Here is a 24,294-nt window from a genome sequence, read left to right on the forward strand (position 1 = left end):
TTTTAATTTAAAAAAAAATAAATTTTTTTAAAATTTATTGTAAGTCTTAATTTATTAAAACTGAATTTCAATAGGCTTAATCAAAACTTTACTAAATACTGGCCCAAAGTAAGGAAAATTAGAATAATCATTTATTTGTTTGCTATTAAATTTCATTACTTAAAATTTAATTAATTTAAATTTGCTTTTATGAATTGAGAATGTTTGTTAAATATATATATATTTAAAGCAGCAAGACAACATGAATTAGAGAGACCTAAGTGGTCAAGAATTTTGCGGATTGAGCTGCAAAATTTTATATATATTGGTTATTCCTTTTCACACAAGAATTTAAGTTTGTACGTTCATTTGATCTTGAAGAATGAAAATATTGTGAACACATGTTTAGGTATATTGATGATGTACTAGAAAAGGCAAATATTCTAGTACTTAACAGACTAAAAAATGCAAATATTACCCTACTTGCCTTAAACTTAATGCCACTAATGCAGTTCAAGATGATATTGTTTACCTAGATCTTCAAATTCTTAATTACAAGCTTATTAAAATATTTGACAAATGCAGAGACTTCAATTTTCATACACTAAAACTTACAAACTGGTTTTCTAATATTTCTAAAAAAAGTCATTAGCAATACCATTAATGCACAAATTCTGCAATTAAAAGAATCTGTAATAATGCAGACCTCCTCCAAGAAGAAATACTTTAGTTCATTAAAATCTTACAAAGCAATCTTATTCCAAATACTATCATTAAAAATTCTTTAAAAAAAGCTGGCATTTACCTCTTATTTTAGATTGTTTGAATTAGATAATGAAATTTTTACTTAAATTCTGAGGTAACTGATGGATGGCTAATTCAGTTGATCTAATGTAAAAATATAACATAGTTTTCTTCTACTGCCTCAATTTTTCTCTTCATTGGAACAGACATTCAGTTAAATTATTAATTTTATTATTTAATATAGCTGTTTTCAGGCCATACCTATTCTTTTATTAATTTAAGGGCTATTTTCATTTCGAAAAGCTTGTCTGCCCTCTAGCAAGAATTTTTATTAACAAATTGATAATTTTTCCAATTTCAACTCCTATTGGTAGATAAGCACTTTCAAAATCGTAAAAACAACCTTATATTTAGCGTAGGTATAATGAAACACTCAATCGATTTCGAGGGCAGCTAAAGGTCCCTCCTCATCAGGAGAAAGAAATACATAGAAAGAAGAAAATAGGAATCACAGAAACACGTGGTGCTTATCAGCACTGCACGTGGTTATAACTAGATTTTAATCAGAGTTGCACTGGCCGCCTACTTTTACTGAGCCAGGCTGTCTGATCAAGCATAAAGAAATATTAGCGAAGTTAAAATAGGGAGCGAGGGGCAAATGCACATCACGCTCAAAATCTGAACTTCAAATAATGGAAAGCAACCACTGAACGGATTTTTATACCCTCTGGTAGTACCAAGTGCGAGGAGGTAACGCCATCTATCGGCAAAAATAATTGAATTAAGACAGTAGAATTTTAAAGGCATTAGGAAGGACTGGATTGGACTTCAAATCATTAACTAAACTTTCTAAATCTTTGTGAATGTGAAAAGCCTCAAGAAAATCCAATTCGCCTATGGAAGAAGCCTTTTGGATGATTTTTGCAGACCCAAAATCAAAATTATGGTTAAAAGTCCAGCTATGATACGCTATTGAAGACTTGTTAATTTCCCCTTTTTTGACATAAGATTCATGTTCCTTGATACGAAACTTCAACGCTCTTTTTGTTTGGCCAATATATCTTAAACCACACTGACATGATATACTATAAATTCCCCAAGAATTCAAGACAGAAACGCAATCTTTTAGAATCGAAGGGTGAATTTTATTAATAGGGGAGAAACCGACTTGAAAATTGAATTTCTGGAGAATCCGTGCAATTTTATAGCTAACAGAAGGATAAAATGGAAGCACGACAAGGTCATTGATATTATTTCTAACAGTAGAATGTCTTCTTTGATGGGAATCTGAAAATTTTTTGACGGCTTTATCAATAATCACGGGAGAAAATCCACGGTCAATCGCAACTGCTCTCAAATAATTAAGTTCATTGGTAAGCAAAGATTCAGAGGAACAAACTTTTAGCGCGCGGAAAACATAATAGTAAAAAGAAGCCATTTTTTGCTTAACAGGGTGGCATGACTTGGCATGGGGTGGTAAACAAACTGCAAAGGGTTTACGGTACACAGTGGTGCTAAAATCGGTTTCATTGCGGATTATAAGAATATCGAGGAAGGGGAGGGAATTGTTGGATTCAATTTCAAGAGTGAATTGGATGGCTGGATCAATTGAATTCATAATAGATAGAATCTCGGATAAATCCTCTTTATAACCGTCAAAAAGTGCGAAAGTGTCGTCAACATACCGAATCCAAAGACGAAAAGATAATTTATCAAATAATTTCATCTCAAAATAGTGCATATAAATGTCAGCAAGTACCGGACTGAGAGGATTACCCATAGCCAATCCTTCAACTTGACGAAAATATGCATTTTGGAAAACAAAGTGGGTTTGACTTAGAGAAACTTTAGTAAGCGAAACCAACTCATTAATTTCAGTATGTGTGAAATGAAATTCCTGAAGCCTAGTTTCAAGACAATTTAGTGCTCCTTCGACCGGAACATTAGTAAACAATGATTTGACATCAAATGAAACCATAATGGAACGAAGTGGGGAAATATTTCTAAGTTTATCAATGACTTCAACAGAATTTTTTACAGTGTGAATATTGTTATCAAGTAGAGGAGAAAATCTGGAAACTAAATATTTGGCCAAAGGATATGAAGCAGTACCTATGTTGGAAACAATTGGTCGAAAAGGAATACCGGTTTTGTGGACTTTTGGAAGAGCATAAAGTCTAGCGCAATTAGTAATAGGCGGAATAAGTGATTTCTTCAACTGAGTTGGCAGAATGTGGGAAGATTTAATAGCACTTTTTACTTTCATGAGGTCCGAAGTTGAAGGATCTTTAGGGATCGAGCAGTATGGGCCTTCATTTATCAATTTAGAGACTCCAGTAATATATGTGTGTTTGTCCATAACAACGATCTGTCCGCCCTTATCAGCTTTAGAGATAATGATATTAGTATCAGAATGAATTTCACGTAAGATCTCATTTTCCTTTTTGCTAAGATTAGAACCCAAAGATTTATTGTTCAAATTAACGTTATGAGTAATTAGGTGGCGGATTGTATCCTTCTGCGTTTCCGAAATTTTGGAGAATTTAAAGGCTTTCTCTATAGGGGCGATGATTTGAGGAATTGAAGGTTTAGATGTCTTTGAAAAGTTGAAATTATATTTTAATACTTATTACTGATCCTCCGAAAGATTCCTATCGGAGATATTAACGATGGAGTTAACGTTTACAGTGGGAAGATCAGCTAGATAATTGGGACTATCTGACTGGTGTGTGAGTTTTTGGAATTTAGAAATGAGCACATTTTTATGCCGTTGACAAACGGTATCGGTTCTAGACCAGGATGTATGTTCAAATGAGGAAAAATTTTCAGTGGAATTAGCAATTTTTAAATGGAGGTAATATAATTCAAATTCAATTTTAGATAAACGTTTGCGTGTGTCCCTTATAATGTGACGAAGAAGTGCCAATTTGAATTTATGCAAAATTTTTGAAACGTGAACGGAAGTTTTAAGGCTACATTTCACATGTATAAATTTGGGAATGAAATTTTGATGTTTGCATTTAAGTAGAAACTGTAGATGATTCAAGAATTTCGTACGCTTAAGGCGTAACTTACAAAATCGGTTCCTGTCAGTGGACATATTGTGAAAAGGGCACAAGCAAGAAACATGTGAACAAAAGAAATGTAATTCCGAAAGTCCAAACAAGTAATTACTTATAACATGAAAAAAACACCAATAAATAATGAAGACAATTTTCATCAACAAATGACAAAAACATTCCAAAAGGAGAGAAACATCCAATACTGAAAACCAATAGCCACGTGGAAAAAAGCAACGAAAGTCAAAATCGTGCACGTGGTAAACCGAAAAAATATAGAATTACCTCGAAAATGCCGGTTGATAGCATAAACCAAATCCGAAAAAATGATGGCCACGTGGAAAGAAGTAAATAAAATGGTGCACGTGGTAAAACAATAAACAGTAAAATATTCTCGAAAATGCCGGTTGATAGCACAAACTAGACTAGAAGAGAAACACGCTAATGTGACAATCAAAATCGTAAAAACAACCTTATATTTAGCGTAGGTATAATGAAACACTCAATCGATTTCGAGGGCAGCTAAAGGTCCCTCCTCATCAGGAGAAAGAAATACATAGAAAGAAGAAAATAGGAATCACAGAAACACGTGGTTACGCTAAATATAAGGTTGTTTTTATTCTTTTGATTGTCACATTAGCGTGTTTCTCTTCGAGTCTAGTTTGTGCTATCAACCGGCACTTTCGAGAATATTTTACTGTTTATTGTTTTACCACGTGCACCATTTTATTTACTTCTTTCCACGTGGCCATCATTTTTTCGGATTTGGTTTATGCTATCAACCGGCATTTTCGAGGTAATTCTATATTTTTTCGGTTTACCACGTGCACGATTTTGACTTTCGTTGCTTCTTTCCACGTGGCTATTGGTTTTCAGTATTGGATGTTTCTCTCCTTTTGGAATGTTTTTGTCATTTGTTGATGAAAATTGTCTTCATTATTTATTGGTGTTTTTTTCATGTTATAAGTAATTACTTGTTTGGACTTTCGGAATTACATTTCTTTTGTTCACATGTTTCTTGCTTGTGCCCTTTTCACAATATGTCCACTGACAGGAACCGATTTTGTAAGTTACGCCTTAAGCATACGAAATTCTTGAATCATCTACAGTTTCTACTTAAATGCAAACATCAAAATTTCATTCCCAAATTTATACATGTGAAATGTAGCCTTAAAACTTCCGTTCACGTTTCAAAAATTTTGCATAAATTCAAATTGGCACTTCTTCGTCACATTATAAGGGACACACGCAAACGTTTATCTAAAATTGAATTTGAATTATATTACCTCCATTTAAAAACTGCTAATTCCACTGAAAATTTTTCCTCATTTGAACATACATCCTGGTCTAGAACCGATACCGTTTGTCAACGGCATAAAAATGTGCTAATTTCTAAATTCCAAAAACTCACACACCAGTCAGATAGTCCCAATTATCTAGCTGATCTTCCCACTGTAAACGTTAACTCCATCGTTAATATCTCCGATAGGAATCTTTCGGAGGATCAGTTAAAAGTATTAAAATATAATTTCAACTTTTCAAAGACATCTAAACCTTCAATTCCTCAAATCATCGCCCCTATAGAGAAAGCCTTTAAATTCTCCAAAATTTCGGAAACGCAGAAGGATACAATCCGCCACCTAATTACTCATAACGTTAATTTTAACAATAAATCTTTGGGTTCTAATCTTAGCAAAAAGGAAAATGAGATCTTACGTGAAATTCATTCTGATACTAATATCATTATCTCTAAAGCTGATAAGGGCGGACAGATCGTTGTTATGGACAAACACACATATATTACTGGAGTCTCTAAATTGATAAATGAAGGCCCATACTGCTCGATCCCTAAAGATCCTTCAACTTCGGACCTCATGAAAGTAAAAAGTGCTATTAAATCTTCCCACATTCTGCCAACTCAGTTGAAGAAATCACTTATTCCACCTATTACTAATTGCGCTAGACTTTATGCTCTTCCAAAAGTCCACAAAACCGGTATTCCTTTTCGACCAATTGTTTCCAACATAGGTACTGCTTCATATCCTTTGGCCAAATATTTAGTTTCCAGATTTTCTCCTCTACTTGATAACAATATTCACACTGTAAAAAATTCTGTTGAAGTCATTGATAAACTTAGAAATATTTCCCCACTTCGTTCCATTATGGTTTCATTTGATGTCAAATCATTGTTTACTAATGTTCCGGTCGAAGGAGCACTAAATTGTCTTGAAACTAGGCTTCGGGAATTTCACTTCACACATACTGAAATTAATGAGTTGGTTTCGCTTACTAAAGTTTCTCTAAGTCAAACCCACTTTGTTTTCCAAAATGCATATTTTCGTCAAGTTGAAGGATTGGCTATGGGTAATCCTCTCAGTCCGGTACTTGCTGACATTTATATGCACTATTTTGAGATGAAATTATTTGATAAATTATCTTTTCGTCTTTGGATTCGGTATGTTGACGACACTTTCGCACTTTTTGACGGTTATAAAGAGGATTTATCCGAGATTCTATCTATTATGAATTCAATTGATCCAGCCATCCAATTCACTCTTGAAATTGAATCCAACAATTCCCTCCCCTTCCTCGATATTCTTATAATCCGCAATGAAACCGATTTTAGCACCACTGTGTACCGTAAACCCTTTGCAGTTTGTTTACCACCCCATGCCAAGTCATGCCACCCTGTTAAGCAAAAAATGGCTTCTTTTTACTATTATGTTTTCCGCGCGCTAAAAGTTTGTTCCTCTGAATCTTTGCTTACCAATGAACTTAATTATTTGAGAGCAGTTGCGATTGACCGTGGATTTTCTCCCGTGATTATTGATAAAGCCGTCAAAAAATTTTCAGATTCCCATCAAAGAAGACATTCTACTGTTAGAAATAATATCAATGACCTTGTCGTGCTTCCATTTTATCCTTCTGTTAGCTATAAAATTGCACGGATTCTCCAGAAATTCAATTTTCAAGTCGGTTTCTCCCCTATTAATAAAATTCACCCTTCGATTCTAAAAGATTGCGTTTCTGTCTTGAATTCTTGGGGAATTTATAGTATATCATGTCAGTGTGGTTTAAGATATATTGGCCAAACAAAAAGAGCGTTGAAGTTTCGTATCAAGGAACATGAATCTTATGTCAAAAAAGGGGAAATTAACAAGTCTTCAATAGCGTATCATAGCTGGACTTTTAACCATAATTTTGATTTTGGGTCTGCAAAAATCATCCAAAAGGCTTCTTCCATAGGCGAATTGGATTTTCTTGAGGCTTTTCACATTCACAAAGATTTAGAAAGTTTAGTTAATGATTTGAAGTCCAATCCAGTCCTTCCTAATGCCTTTAAAATTCTACTGTCTTAATTCAATTATTTTTGCCGATAGATGGCGTTACCTCCTCGCACTTGGTACTACCAGAGGGTATAAAAATCCGTTCAGTGGTTGCTTTCCATTATTTGAAGTTCAGATTTTGAGCGTGATGTGCATTTGCCCCTCGCTCCCTATTTTAACTTCGCTAATATTTCTTTATGCTTGATCAGACAGCCTGGCTCAGTAAAAGTAGGCGGCCAGTGCAACTCTGATTAAAATCTAGTTATAACCACGTGCAGTGCTGATAAGCACCATGTGTTTCTGTGATTCCTATTTTCTTCTTTCTATGTATTTCTTTCTCCTGATGAGGAGGGACCTTTAGCTGCCTTCGAAATCGAGTGAGTGTTTCATTATACCTACGCTAAATATAAGGTTGTTTTTACGATTTTGATTGTCACATTAGCGTGTTTCTCTTCTAGTCTAGATAAGCACTTTCTTTGAGGTTAACCATTTTAATTTCAGTTTCACATTTTTTCAAGACTCAGTCCTAAACAAGACGCTATTTTCGTCAAAATAGCTACACCAATCACCTTCTCTCTCGCCCTTCTTAAATATAAGTTTTCACCCCTTTGGCCATTGCTTACCATTAGCTGTTGCTTCTTTTTACATCAGTTTCTCCTTCTATGAAGTTTCACCGTATTGGAGAAATTTGGCTGTTTTGCTTTTCTGGTAACACTCTTTGAGAATACTTCTTTTTACAACAACCCTTAGCAGTCATTTTGATCATTTTTATGTTGAACAGACTACAGCTCTGGACATAAGTATTTTTCGTCTTTTTTATTTTCTTCTTTGATCTTTACAAGACCCCTTTCGGTACGCTGTATTCTGTTTCTTTTGATTCTTCTCATGAAAAAGTTTATAATTTTTCTAACTAAAGGGACATCCCTTAAAATTATGTAATTTTTGGTCTAATAGCTTTATAGCTATTTATTTTAATTGTACATTTGCCTAACTAGGCTTTCTTGTATAGCTTTTACTTGATTAATAATCACTTACATTTACAATTTAAGTTACTACACGTCCATTGCTTTTTAGCTAGTATATTTTCATTGTACATTTGCCATACTAGGCTTTCTTGTTTATTTGTAAGTTTTACATTTTCAATTTAAATTACCATGCGTCGAGCGATATAATTGAGACTTGCTAAACTTTTTTACATTATTGAGTTGGATTTTTCTGTTAGTGAAGTTTTTTATAATCTCAATTATTATCATTTGATGAAACATGCAATACGTATTAACTTAATTCGAGTTTTGAGCTGCTTTTCCCTTGATAAATCTGGCTCAAACCTCGAGTTGAGCTATTTACCATTTATTGCATATTTTTGTACATATTTACTGTGTATTTGAAATGTAATTAATTTTTAAAGAGTTTTTTAAAATTCTTTGTACAAGAAAATTTTCATAATTTTTTTATCACCCTTTCTGATTTTGAAGTCATCTCGATTTGTAATTTTTACCTTTAGTTTTTATGAGATAGATAGCCTTTACTACTTTAATATTGTTTCTGATTGTAACATGATTTTACATTTTTGCTAAGGAACTATAGTGTCAAATGTATTTTTTAGCATTAACTTTTTAACATTCCTCTTACTTATTAAATGAAAACATTTTTGCAGCTCAATGCGCAAAGTTCTTGACCACTAAGGTCTCTCTAATTCAAGTTTTCTTGCTATTTTCCTATATGTATATATATACTTTTATATAATATATACATATTATATAAAAGTATTAAGTAGATATAAAGTTGCTTATAAGAACTAATATAAATAAGAACTAATTATAAGCTGTTAATCAATATAAACAAAAAACAAGTTTTATATGTTTCTGTTGTGAAATGATTTTGTATAATTTAAAACAAGATGAAATAAATTGTGAATCAACTGTAACCAGTCAGCTAAATCAGATTTGTTTATGGATTCTGGTAGATATTAATTCTAGAAAGAAAAAAATATTTTTATAAGATATATTGCATACTTTTTATGATAAAAAGCAACTTTTTTTTATTAAAATAAAATTTTAACATATAAGTTTTTTATATCATTACCTGTTATCATAAACATTAATGTTTAAATTTTCTAAATGTTTAAATTAAATTAGAAATGTACAGTTTTCACAGTTTGTTTAAATTAAATTAGAAATGTACAGTTCTGTACCAGTGATGTGTAACATTTAAAAAATTTAAGTGAACTATTTTCTAATTACATATTAAATTAAAAAAATCTATTTAAATTTTCTATGGTTTAAAATTCTATTTCTGTGGTTGAAAATTTGAATCTTAATTAATATCTATTTTAATTTTGGAAACATACGTTTCCTGGAAATTTGCAAAACTGTTTAGAGCTTTCTGAATAGTGTTGATTAGTTTTATAGATTAAAAATTAGTTTGAAGGTTTATTGTAGCATTTTTTTCTATTTATCATATGAGGTTAGATTTTTGAGTATTTGATAATGAATGTTTTGTTAGGAAATGCTTATCAATATGTTTATCAATCTTTCAGTTTTTAAAATTCCTAATTCCTGTAAAGGCAAATATGCACAGCTTCACCTAAATGCACATTTGATTTCTTCTGTATCATAGCTATTTTTCATCATTTGATAATATGAGTAAAAACTTGACAAATTGCATTGCCCAAATTTTAAGAAATTTATTGTGTAATTTATTTTTTTAATTGAAAGGAATAAAAAATGCTGAGGAAAATTTCTTCCATTTGATTTGTTTCTGGAATCAGACTTAGAGTTCCAAAGAAGTTCATATGAACAAAAGCTAAATATGCATAAGCTTTTATGAAACTTTTAGAATAATAAATAAATCTAAGTGTGAATATTCAGCTAAAAATATAGCTTTATGGTGGAAAGACTTTTATGCATATTCAGGAATTTAATGATTTTTTAAACTAAGAAGAGCAAAAAGTAAAGAAATTTTTTCTTCTTACCACTTGTCGTTCAGGAATGGTAAGATTTAAAAAAATTTATTTGGGTATTATGCAAATAAAATATAGCTTAGCAAACTAGGGTGTTATTTATTTTAAAGAAATTAAGCTATTAAGTTTATATGCATTTTATGTTAGTAAATAACAGTATGAACTAACAAAAATATGGGCAGATTAGTCTATCCTTTAAGGTAATCTCTTAGACAGTAGGAGTAAATTTGGGTTTCTTGTAAATTAGGCATAATTTCAGATCCATTGAAACATGGGCTACATACACAGATATCTTCTTCACTTTGGTAATAAGAATAACTATTTATTTATAACAATGGAATATAATTGTTAATACTGAAATAGTGATCCATGTTTAATCAAAATTGTTTTTTTAATACTTTTATTGATGTGAGCAACACTAATTATGGTATTAATAATAATCTGTTTTCTCTAAGTTAACAAGCATAATTTAGCTTATGGATTTTTGGTTACATTCCATACCAATAAAGGCAACAATTTTTTTTTAACATAGAGGCATTTAACTATGCCATCTAATTATAATAGTATATGCATATCTTTCAGGATTTTATGTACTATTCTCTGTCCATAATATTGAATTATTAATTAATCCTTCAAGCAAAATTTATCTTTAAAAATTTCTGTAATGAATTAGAGTAGAAAAATATCAAGAAAAGCCCTTACATGAGCATTACTTTAGAAGATCATTATGAGTTTATGGAATTAACACAGTTATTACACACATCATTGTTCTTTGCAGTATACACTGGCTGTATTATCATTCAAGTTAAAGAAGGACTGACATATAACAAGCAGGAATTAGAGTATCCTAATTCAGTTATGTTCTGCTCCTGTGGTAAAAATTTATAAGGTTGCTTCTAAGACTGCATGTGGCAAATATAAAATCAGTTATTCTGATATTGCTGAGATAATATATTTCATTTTGTTTATTAAAAATGGTATCCAAATATGTCATTGAAAAGTAAAGTTAAAACATGTATGAAAATAAATTATTAAATGTTTAATTTTTATATATTTAATTCCTCCCTTTTTGTATATTTTTGTTTTAACAGTTATATAGGGAGCTAAGAGTTCTTGGAGAATTAGAGAATACATATATTTTCTATACTTCAGATCATGGGTACCATTTGGGACAGTTTGGACTAGTAAAGGGAAAATCAATGCCTTTTGAATTTGATGTAAGGGTACCATTTTTTGTTCGTGGTCCAAAAGTTCCCCGTGGAGCAAGGTAAGAGTCCCTGTTAGGTAATTTGCTTTGATTCATTATTAAAAAAATAAATAAAAGGAAAATGAACTAAAGCATTTCATTTTTGATATTCTGATGTTGTTTTTATGATAAAATTGTTGTAAGTATTTAATGCAATGTGAAATATTATTATTTTGCTGAGTAATCTTTTGTCTTTCTTTCCTTTTCTCCCAGGATGCAAGATATTGTTTTAAATATTGATTTAGCTCCAACATTTCTTGACATTGCTGGTGTTGAAATTCCTGATCATATGGATGGACGTTCAGTTTTATCACTTTTAAAAGATGTTGATGCTTGGGCAAGGTATAAACAAGCATATGTTTCAAATTAATCTATAATATAGAATGAAATGAGTAACTGGTATTAGGAGTGTTTAAAACTTTATTTAGCATTGTGGAAGTAATACATAATATTTGCATACTAAATGTCAGATATTGATTATATCCATTGTCTGACATAAATATGTCGTGCATTGAAGAGCTTGGTGTAAAATTTATATACTCTGTCTAAACTTTATGTACTTTGTGTGATATTTATTGACTTTTTATTCTGAAATTCATTTGTAAGAGCAAAAATATTTGATTCTTTATATTTATTACTTAATGTTCATGTATTTTTAAAAATTTTCTCTTGTGTATCACATAATTTACTTCTTTAACTAATCATGATTGTTTTACTGATACATAGATTTTCTTTGTTTCTATACATATCTGTTCCTTAGAAGTTTATCAGAAAACCTACATCTTTTAAAAAATTAGTAATTGTTTAATAAGCTCAGCTATTCTTAGTAATTGTTTAATAAGCTCAGTTAATGATATATTCTTCGTAGCTCAGGTCACCGCCACACAGAAGTTCGAAGAAAGAAGTCATGGAGGGACACTTTTCTAATTGAAAGGGGGTAAGTCACTGGGGAACATATATTGATTACAAAGGTTCTTGAATTTCATTCTTGATTCATGTTATATTGCATTAAATCGTAGTAAAATTAACTCCCATTAATTCAGATTCATAGGTACTATCAAATCTATTTTAATTATTTGAAGTATTCTTGAAATTATTTATGAACGACTGAGATTTTGAGATGTCAGCTTTTGTTCAGCTTAATCAAGTTTCAAATTGTACAATTTATAATTAAATGTATTTTAACTATCTCAAAAATATAAAGAAATTATATGCTTTTGTGTTAATTTGTGTATTTCTGTATTAAGATGATCTAAATATAAGGCTGAAAAATCTAACAATCATAATGAAAATCTAACCTATAATTTTATCTACTGTTTAAAATAAAATCATAGCCTTTTGTTATTTGACTTCTGACAAGCATAAAAATTCTAAAACTGTTGGACCTCTATATAACAACTGACTGTTTTATGACTTAGAAGAAATTTGGTGTACTTAAAAGTATGATTCATTTTAAAAAATGAACTGCAAGTAGCAAAATCTATTCTATATTTAATGAAGGCTATTTTGAAAATCCTGCTATATTTTGCCATGACATTTGGCCACACTGAATTTCGGCAAAGCAATAGGTAGCTCAAAAAATTCAAGAAAAGGCAGGAGTTCGCTGCAGATGTAATATGTAGTTAAAGTAAAGGTAAATTATTTGGTTATGTGAAACACTGGAAGAAATTTTAGAAATGTGTGAATCAAAACTCATTTTCACCAGTTTATTTTTCTGTTTAAGATAAAAATCTTTAACCATTCAGTAATGAGAAGTACTTAAAGGCAGGCATTTCAGAATAAAAGTAACTTTATTCTGAAAAAGTAAATTAACTTTATTCTATTAACTTTATTCTATTAAAAGAAACATATTTTATGCAAATATGGCCAAAAACTGAAACATATCAGAAAAAGGTAAAAATCCAAAATATGTATGAGGAATTAAGTCATTAGATATTGTGTGTAATTTCAATAAAGTGTGCTTTGATCATGTTTGGAAATTTAAGAAAAAGTGTTATAAAATTAGATAAACATATGACTGTACAAAACTGTAAAATTATTTTGTTGAAAATTGCTCTTACTCTCCAGATATCCAGTCAGAATTTTAAAATGTAAGAACTGTTTTTCCCTCCCCTTGACTATCACTGTAAATTTGGAACCAGTGAATCAGGAATAATATAAAATGTTTAAAACTGAAATAACACATGAGATTATCATCAAAGAGGATAATAATGGCAATTCAGAGCAGTCTGCCATATATATGAAAAATAAATTTACATGAATACTTATCTAATATTTTAAAAATATGCAGTTATGATGTTACTGAAACAGCAGTTTGCAGCTCTTTTATGAAAGCTACATGCCTCACCAAAAGTTATGATAATGTGGATAATGTTCCCTTGGAAAGTGATTTAAAGAAGGAGGCTGAAAACTTAGATGAAATAAAGTTATAAGATTTTTAAAAGATTTTCTTTTGTAGGTAATGATATGAAGACTTTAAATTTAAATGATCTGACTTGTTTGGACAGTATTATAGGTAGCAGCAAATATCTGAAAATGAGAAAGTGAATGAAATTGAATTTAAGATGTTTTGATAGATAAAATGCTTAACACATTTACCATATATGACAAAGTCTCCGATTTGAAAAAATGTTTTTTCACAACATAGGAAGATGTGAAACATGTTATGAAAATAAAAATTGCTTCAAGTGAACAAATCTAGATAAAATTAATAGCTTTGCTCTTATAAATTAAATGTATTGCATTTTGTTGGAATGGGTGCACATGTATATGTATTCATTTTCTGTATTAAAATTTAATATGTACTATAATAAATACCTTTTTACTTCCTTGTACGAAGTAAAAAGGAAGTACAGTCAAAAGTCGTTAATCCGGACTCGTCAGGACTTCGGCGATTCCGGATTATCGATTTTTCCGGATTATAGATCATCAGTTTAAATGTCGTAAGATGGCATGCAGAAATTCTAAAATTAAAAATATGAAACCGTAATTTATGAAATAAATTATGATCCAAAGGGTATCAATATTTATGATTCAAAGGGTATCAAAATTAAAAAAAAAAAAAAAGCTTAATATTTATTTGTTTACTTTATTAAACATTTCTTTCAACGTGCGCATACATAAAGCATACATTACGCATAGTCGAAATTAGAAAATTGCAACCAGAAAACTATTTGATGTGTATTCATGATATTTATAATGATGAGGAATTTGATTTAAATCATATCAAAGACGGAGTACAACGAGATGAAATACTACATTTAGTATGGAATTATAAGCCGAATAAAATAAAAATATCTTCCCTGAAGATACGGATAGTGCTGACAGATCAACTTCCAGTTCATTGCACGCTGCGACCCCTCTCCCTCCCCAGAGCAGCGTGAAATTGATAAACAGATTTCGGAATGATTAGAGAAACAAATCACCTCTCTGTCATTTTCTTCATACCTTTATCCATTTTTTGCAGCTATTCCACTTTTTGTTTGATGGACATCGAAACATACTTTCATTTTGTAGATTCTTTGGGAGCTCCAGCATCGGAAATTCTATTTGACATAATCAAAAGTTCAAGCTTACTTTTATAAAATTGCTCTTACAGTCTGCAAAAAATAATAAGCCAGATCCAATTTGAAGATTAAGGAACAAAGCAATCATCAACATTAACTGAAATAGATAATTAGATAATTTTAGCTTATACGTCCGTTATACATTAAACACGCATGCGAAAACGTATTGCGCACACGCATATGCGGAGTCGTAAAGGTCTTGCACGCGTAAATTGTGCATTTTTTGCTTTAAAAATGATTGAACTATGTTGTCCTTACCTTCCGGTTAAGGTTTTTATGCCTTTAGTAAATCTGCATGGAATATTTTTAGAGTTATCAACAATTTAAAAGTTGTTTAAGTGTGTCTAAGCGTAATCATTCTTGCGATGGCGGGCATGTTTGTTTACATTTGAAATTTGGCAGAATGGCAGATTTGTTGCTAAGCTAGAGAAACTAATCTTTGCAACAACAAAGATAGTGCCTTCTTTTATTATTGCGAATTAAATCACGCTTAATCCATTCTGGAATTTATTCGAGGAAATATGTGTTTAAGATTTGCGTCGTAATTTTTAATATAGATATTTTAAGTTTTTATGTATTTTTGCCTTGTCGGGAAGGGAGAACTGAATTAATTGAATGAAAAAAACTGTTTCTTTTTTGTTTTGTTTACTTAATTCCTTTTATGCATCATTTTAGATTTATTATAGTATTTAAATAGAACATGTGGCAACGATTAGATAATTCTTCAAATGATATAAATTTTTTCCCTTTTTGAGTTATACTATGAGAAATGTAACGCTGAAAGGTAAACTATGGTTATATTGTTTACCAGTGTTATTTATTAGAAAAATTTATTTTTATCTTGATATTTTTGGGGGGTGCTGAACACATTAACTCGATTTTCATTATTTTCAATAAGTTTGTTTTTAGATACGAGAAATTCTCTATACGAGCTCAATGCTGGAACGAATTAAACTCGTATCTCGAGGTTCCACTGTATATAAATATGATGACTGTAAGAACATTTTGATTTATTAAATATGTACTTAAATTTCTATGTCTTTCAAATAATGAATTATTGTTTCAAAAAGGATTTATTATTATTTTTCCACGTGATTTAAAAATGCTTTAACTTCAAAATAACTTCTATCACAGTGTGGTGCACAGCCAGAGGAAGAATGCAAAAAATTTGTATCCTAGTATTTCCCCCATCTTTCCCAGGCTTACAAAAGACCAGCGATTAGCAGTTGAGTGCAGGAAACCTCACTACTCTTCACCTTGTAAATCAAATCAGGTAATTATTTGTACATTATATTAGCATGATGCTATCTCGGAAACAGATGAAATATGTCTTAAATCAGAAGGTCTGTCTAAAAAATATATTGTTAAGAGTTATATTGCTCAGCATTCTATGCATCAAGAGCTTAGAATTCTGAATAGTAATTTTATGTACATTCTTATCCACCTAAGATCATTTTCTTTTCATTCAATCTTAATGAAAAATATATGTTTCCTAAATTTTTTAAACTAGAAGTCTTTTTAAAATGAGTTGGAAATGTGTACAAATATTTTTCATTAGTATTTAAAGAATTGTCAAATAGTGGCCGAAATTAAAATTATTGTTCTTTGGTAATTTGACTAGGCTTGAATAGTGGCTGCATAGCCATTTTTTTTATTTGCTGTATGTGTAAAATTAATACAAAATAGTTTCATTAAAGAATTCCTCCATGAAAGCAACCCTCCTCTTAAGCAGTTTGGTCTTTATTCTCAGATTGTGAAAGAATTTAAAGAAATCATTCTAGCCTTTTGGGTAATAGATATTGTTATAATATATCTAATCACCCATTCTTATCATTCACATTTGAAGTCAGCGATTCTCAAATCATATGGATTGAAGATACAGAGAGAGATGGTGATCCCTAGTTCCAGATGATTTTGATGCTTAGTGGTGTGATGGTGGGGAAGTTGTATGGAAGACTCTTACTTATCCATATAAGTTGAAATGCAAATTGATTTGCATTCCAGCATCTAATCTTTTTGCTATGAAGATAAGTAAATTTATTTCATTATGCACTGAATATGGGTTCTAGCTGAAGAACTAAAGTATATCATATAAATAATAGTTTTCAGTAGATATTTTGTAGTTGCGATTATTTTTAATTATCCTAATAATTCTCTCATTATTCATATAAATAAAGAACTGCTTATAAATTTAAATGTTGCAATGATTTTTATTCATTTTTATATCAGTGTAAATTAATATTCCCATGTAATGTTTGCATTAAAAAAAGGGACATAATGAAATTTTATTTAAAGAACCTGGGGCATATTGTAAAAAAAAAAACATGTTAAAAAATTCAGGAATTGAATAATTTGTTATATATTGTACCTTGCACTAGATAGATAGGTAAGATACTGCTAAAAATTACCTGTGCTAACTAGTCTAAATTTTACTTTACAAAATAATCACAGTAATGCCTATATTTATGAGTAATACATTCCAAGGTTTACTACCTTGGAACCATGGTTAACCATGGTTAACGTGAAACCATGGTTAACCGCAAATGTTACTTTATAAAATCGGACATTCTTATAATATATAGAAATGTGATCAAGTTTACTTGATGAATTACATATAATATGTATTATTATTATTGCCAGCATATAATCAAGTGTGCTTTACACTATGTTACATTACATACTGTACTATTAAGCAAAAATAATATTATAAAGTGCACTTTACAGTATAGTATACTTTTTCTTGTATGTGTAAAAGTGAGTAATATATTTCAGTCTTATCTGCATAAGGTAAATGAAAAATGAAGAAATTTATTTTCTTAATAATATAAATAAAAGCTCCCTCCCAGTGAAGCTATAAAATAAGTAATATAATTAATGTAGTATAATCAAAATATGTACAATTATTGATGCACTATAGAGACAAATTTTAATGAAGAAATGTGGTTATAAAACTAAAGATGAGTCAAATATTACTTTCTTATCCTTCTTGATTTATATTTACAGTTATGGAAGAAGGTATTGAAGACAGCACACTAATTAGAGAGTGACTTGATAAGCTAAAACATGTATAAAGATCTATAATAATCATTTTCACACACCATATTTCTTACACCAGTCTTAAAAAATTGGTGATGCCCGTGCTTGTGTTTATTGTCAAAATGTGGCAAACATTGGAGATTTTCATGTGGCAAACATTGGAGATTTTCGAGTTACTGTTTTTGAGTATTTCACTGTGTTACTGCTTATTGTCACTTGCTATAAAATTAAAAAAAGAGGGGCACAACTATATATTAAAAACATTTCTGCCCTTAATTTAGTATAATATTAGCACTAGGTCTTCTAAATATTAATTTTTTGTATGGCCCTTCCTTAAGCCTAGTGTCTCGACATTATGCTCACTACTTTGTACTTGAAAAAAATGTGTAACAATTCACAGAATCAGACTGGGTCACAAATAATAATAAACAGAGGTTATTTTCAATGTAACATTTATTTATAAACACTAAAAATAAACTACTTTGCACTAGAAGCAAAATATGATATCACAGTTTGAATATGTAATAAAACACTGCTACCATCTATTGCAAACTTAAAATAAATAATCATATATTTAACAGTATTTTTTTTCATTGTTGAAATTGCATTAATTTTTCTGGCTGTAAATTCAGATATTTTAGTCATTTGAGAAAACCTTTCAGAAACTGTGCAGGGGAAATTATCGAAATGCTGCATTTATGCTTTAGATTCAGAGGAATGAACTCCATAATGTTGTATTGGATTTGAAGAGTTTTGGGTTTTATTTTCTATCTGTCTGACATTAGAAGGGAATTTTTGACAAATGTTTATTAAGTTTTAATCCATTCATACACATGAACTTGAAATATAAATAAATATAATAAATGAAGAAATATAATAAACTTTAATGAAATGTTTAACAAACTTTTATGAGAGAGAATGAGAATAAGAACAAAAGCAAATTAAAAATAAGGTATGCTGTTAGAAGAATATGTGCATTTGGAATCAGCCGTATATAATCCCTACAATGATAATGACTTACAAACAATCAGTAATTTTTGTATAGGTAGGAAATGTTGCTAATAATGAAGGATGGCAGGGAGTAACATCTCTGTAAAGATAACCAACATGAAACAGTGTTTTAAGGATAACTAACTGTAAGTGTTATATGGTTCATCTAAAAAATAGATTTAAATCTATTAGAAGCCCCCCTTTTTTTGTAGAGAGAATGTTTAAAAAGCAGGACTTTTGGAACAAATTAGGGATATTAGAACTTTTTATCAAAAGACATGTCTATATATTTATTTTTGATCTGCAAATATAACAAATATTTTTTGTTGAAATGTTTCCCGTTAAAGCTAGCTTCCTCCTTGAGATGAATAGTGTGTGTGTGTGTGTGTGAGTATGGCAAAGCCTCGAGGGCTATCTGCCTAAGAGGAGGGATGCCTTCGTGGAGGACTTTCTAAGGGAAACTGGCTCGTATACACGTTACACATGGGGAAAACCACGAAAACGCCCATGCAGCCAGCCCGTTCGCGGGATTCGAACCTCGAACCGAACTACCAGTGTTCAGCGTCTTTACCGCTCGGCCGCTGGTGGGCTTGAGATGAATAGACCTGTGCTTTATCATTATCAGTCATGTGTTTTTACTTAAATATTTCAATTCAGTTTATTACATAAAATTATTTTATTATTTAAATTCCTGTACAGAGAAAAATGATGCACTTTTTCCAGGTACTTAGTATGATTTTTGCTAATGATGGCTATAGAAATCATTTTTGGAGCAGTAAAATAAAGAGCGTAGAAATTTCTGCTTAATAAGTAATCACTTATGTTGAAATCAAAACTTAATGAACTATTTAATTATACCATAACTCTTTTAACTCAAGGTAAATTGGATTTTTTTGCTGACTTAAAAAAAAAAAAAATTCTTTAGAATTACTGTTAGAAAATGCTTAGTGTACAATTTCAAATATAAAATTAAATTAAAATTTTGTTTGTTCAAAAGCATATTGCTGAAAATACTGTAGATGTGTCACAGTGAAATGAGATTATACCAGGGATGATGTATATGGTTAAATTAAGATTATATAACGACAGCTAAAAAAAAGTCAGAATGATAAATAACCTATATTATAATAAACATGAAACACTATTAAAAATTTACCTGTATTTTTAAGCAGTTTAATTTGGAAAACAAGCTCATTTCAGGGCCAGAATGAGACCTTTTAGAGGCCCTAAGCACTCAAGATTTTGGTTGTCCCTCATGCATTTAGAGATAATGCCTGTCCTTTGCCCCATTCCTTCACTCTGGTGTTGAGTTAGCTGTGCATACATTCCATTGTAAAATTGACAATGAGAAATTTTTGTTGTGACCCCTTTGCTAAGTCCCAAAATACCTTTTTGTGATCCCCCTTTTTCTTTCCTAAGCACATACTTATTTTGCTTAATGGTTAATCCATCTGTGGTTCATTTGGTGATATAAATTAAATCAACATTCTAAACAAGAATATACTTAAACAAAAAGAACAGTATTTTTGGATATATTACTCGTGGCAAGATAATAGTCAGTGGGAAACAGAAGATTAATATCCATACACTTAATTTGCTTTTTTAATTTAGCAATTTATTTTGGACAGATGATTTGACATTGTTCTTATATTTTTGACAATGTAATGTTAAATTACGTATTGTTGTAGATGAATACAATTCTAAATACTGTGACATATCTGCTACATTTGCTATCTCAGGTGTTAATCTCACACATTTTCTCCTCCTTTTTGTATTGCTTGTTCTGATTTGCTCTTTTGCTTTGTTCCAATGGTTTAAGAAAGTAATTTCACCATTGTTCTGCAATAAACAAACTTAATGTTTTTTAAACAAGACCTGTAGGAACTGACTGCAGTATTATTAGTAATAGTTTGTGACTACATACAGCTCATTTAGATTTAACATACAGCTGTTAACATGATTAAACATGATTAACATGATTAAAGCAGCAAGAATCTTGTAAAATCCTTTTTATCTTAGTCCATACAACCCAAATGCTATTTAAGGTAGCTAAAGTTATCCATTTTTATATTACCCCCTCCATCTATTGCATTTCTGGAGCCCATATGATTCTTTCACGCACAGACTAATATTTAAAAAAATATATACAGTCAAAAGTCTTTAATCCGGACTCATTGGGACTTCGGCGATTCCAGATTATTGGTTTTTCCGGATTATAGTTTAAATCTGGTAAGATGGCATGCGGAAATTATAAAATTTACAATATGAAACCGTAATTTATGAAATAAAGAGCAATTATGATCTAAAGGGTATCAAAATTTACAAAAAAAAGCTTAATATTTATTTGTTTACTTTATTAAACATTTCTTTCAACGCGCGCATGCGTAAAGCATACATTACGCATAGTCGAAATTAGAAAATTTCAACCAGAAAATTATTTGATGTGTATTCGCGATATTTATAATGACGAGGAATTTTATTTAAATCATATCAAAGGCGGAGTACATCGAGATGAAATACTACATTTAGTAAGGAATTATAAGCTAAATAAAATAAAAAAGATCTGCCCTGCTGAAGATAAGGATAGTGCTGACAGATCAACTTCCAGTTCACTGCGTGCGGAAGTTCCCCCCCCCCCACACACACGCAGAGCAGCGTGAAATTGATAAACAGATTTCAGAATGGTTAGAGAAACAAAGGATATGTCTGTATCTATTTTTTGCAGCAATTCCACTTTTTGTTTGATGGACGTCAAACAGGCTTTCGCTTTGTAGATCCTTTGGCAGCTCCAGAATCGGAAATTCTTTTTGACATAATCGAAAGTTCAAGCTTACTTTTATAAAATTTCTCTAACAGTCTGCAAAAAATAATAAACTGGATCTAATTAGAAGATTAAAGAACAACACAATCTGCAACATTAACTGAAATAGATAATAAGATAATTTTAGTTAGCTTATGCCATCAGTTATACATTAAATGCGCATGCGTAAATGTATATGTGCATGCGTAAAGGTATTATGCGCATGCGTACACGCATATGTGCATGCATAAATGCCACAGAAAGTTTGTAGCTTTGAGGTCCGGATTATGGACGTCCGGATTACAGATCATTCTGGATTATGGACGTCCGGACCAAAGACTTTTGACTGTATTAAGTTTGTGAGCAATTTATTTCTGAACTTTTCTGCTAAAAATCTTTATTTGCTTAGTGTTATCTCGGCATCTGATATTTAGACTATTTAAGAACTTTTTTCTTGAAAATATGAGTGATTCCCTTATTGAATTTTATTACAATTTGCACAGTCTGTCAAGACAGAAGAGTATAGTAGTCTATTAATGTGTTTAAAAGGTACTCTTGATAATTTTAAATCTTATTATATTTCTAGAAATGGGAATGCATTCATGATGGATATAGATGGAGAATACAGAAATGCCGATTATATATGCCAGGACCTCAGAATTGCTTGTGTCCCGATAAAGGAACTGACTTTTTTGACTGGGATTTTGAAGAGCTTCATAAAAGACCAGATAGAGTAGCCAAAATTTCCCACAAAAAACGTAAACATGCCAATAAAGATGATGATGAATTTCAGCACTTCCCCTCTTCTAAAGGTTTGCATTACTGAATTATATAACTTTTTAATGCTAACATTTAACTACGTTTGTCTTATGTAGTTGCATTATGATAATATAATTATGCTTTATTTTTAAATTGTAGAAGACATTAAATGTGATTCTCAGGAACATTATAAACTAATATTTCTTCTTTAGACATCAAGGTGTTCTTAAAATATTTAGTGTTTGTTTGTGGTCCAATCTTTCATAATTTATTTTGAAAAAGATCCAATGCTGAATTGCATAAAATGATATTTTAGTTTTACTGTGCTGTAATATTTAGTAGATTTGATGCCCTTCTAAAAATAATAAATTTAATTTCTTCATATACAAACAAAATCACAAACTAAGGGAATATCATAACCTATTCTTTAAATAAATTGAATATTAATAAACATTATATCTACCTGCTTGTGTACTTGTTACAAATGCAATTTTTAACTTCTTGGAAAAACATTTTAGGATTTCTTTCCTGATCTTTTCAATAATGTAACATACGGAATAAATGTAATATCTGAAAGTGTAAAATGATTATAATTTACAAAGAGATTCTGAGGAAAGGTTGTTGATTCCAAGTATTCCTCTTATTCCTTTTATAACTTCTGAAAGGTCTTGGAGAATTTAAGATTCAAATTGCTAGTATGGTATTTTTGCTCTGAAGGATCATTTTTGCTTTCTGAAACATTTGTCATAAAATTTTTTGGAAGCTTCTTAATATAGTAGCATAGTAATATTCAAAGTATATTTCTGAGTGAATTGTTAGCTGAAAGTTTTGTTTACTCCAAAACCAGTTTCCCAAACCAGTCATAAAACTGGTTTGAGAAAAATTTGTGATGTCTTTTCTATACAGCTGATTTTCCTAATTTTATTATTTGTTATAATATTGAGAAAAATTTTGTTATTTTTAATAATGTAATATTGAAATAGTTGCAAAGAATTATTTTTATGCTGTGCTGATGATCGCTTATTTGGCTCATTTTCCAGTGTTGGGAAAATATGCCATATCTTTAATCTCAGGATGTTATGTTCTAAACTTTGTACATTGTGATATTAATTATATTATTTATCAACTTTCTTCATTTTTTTTCCTTTCAGAATTTTAGACTCTTCTTGAATTGCTATTAGTTTGTAGCTTCATTTACATACTCATTAGCTTGATCCATAATACTTGTGATATACTTGATGATACTTGTATATCTTGATAAATACTACTAATTTAATAGAATTTCATATAATCCTGCTGGACTTAGGAAATTAGTATGAAATTCTGTAAATATAAATATGCATAATAGTTGCCATGAAAGTTATGAGAAACAGAAAAAACTGTAATAAAATTATTATATACATATTGTAACTGCTAGTGAAAACTTATGCTAATTTTATGTAGGACTAGAATCAAGAAAGTCTTCTGTAAGCTCTCGTATGAAAAGAGTTGTTGAAGGTGATGAACCATTTGATGTTGAGGGTATAGAACAGTTGTATCATCTTTTGGATGCCAGTGTAGGAAACAGAACAGAGGTAAAATATTTTTCTTATTTTTAATATCAGTTCTTTAATAAATCACTTTTTTGTTTTATTGATAATATTTATATCAACAATTGGCCAAAATAAAAAAGCCATTTTCTTTTTTAATGTATGCCATGCCATTTACTAATGTGCATTCCTAATCCTGAAATTAGTGGTATGTTAAGAGATGGAATAAATAACATACATAGTCAATGACATGTTGAGTAGTGCTGCTTGTTCCTTAAACTTTAGTTTTATGTTCTTT

The 24,294-nt window shown here is 30.4% G+C and overlaps 1 protein-coding gene across 1 annotated transcript in view; it reads left to right on the forward strand.

Moving 5' to 3' along the window:
* Sulf1 (Extracellular sulfatase Sulf1) overlaps positions 1–24,294 on the forward strand; it is a 178,576-nt gene that overhangs the window by 117,653 nt on the left and 36,629 nt on the right. Inside the window, exons 8-13 of the mRNA XM_085811969.1 lie at positions 11,162–11,337; positions 11,530–11,658; positions 12,185–12,253; positions 16,017–16,155; positions 22,295–22,520; positions 23,911–24,041. Coding sequence (XP_085668095.1) covers positions 11,162–11,337; positions 11,530–11,658; positions 12,185–12,253; positions 16,017–16,155; positions 22,295–22,520; positions 23,911–24,041 — 870 coding nt within the window. The remainder of the gene's footprint in view (positions 1–11,161; positions 11,338–11,529; positions 11,659–12,184; positions 12,254–16,016; positions 16,156–22,294; positions 22,521–23,910; positions 24,042–24,294) is intronic.

This window comes from Stegodyphus dumicola, chromosome 2 (assembly GCF_044657685.1).
Source record: "Stegodyphus dumicola isolate Sdum_Otavi_A_Nest chromosome 2, ASM4465768v1".
NCBI lineage: Eukaryota > Metazoa > Arthropoda > Arachnida > Araneae > Eresidae > Stegodyphus > Stegodyphus dumicola.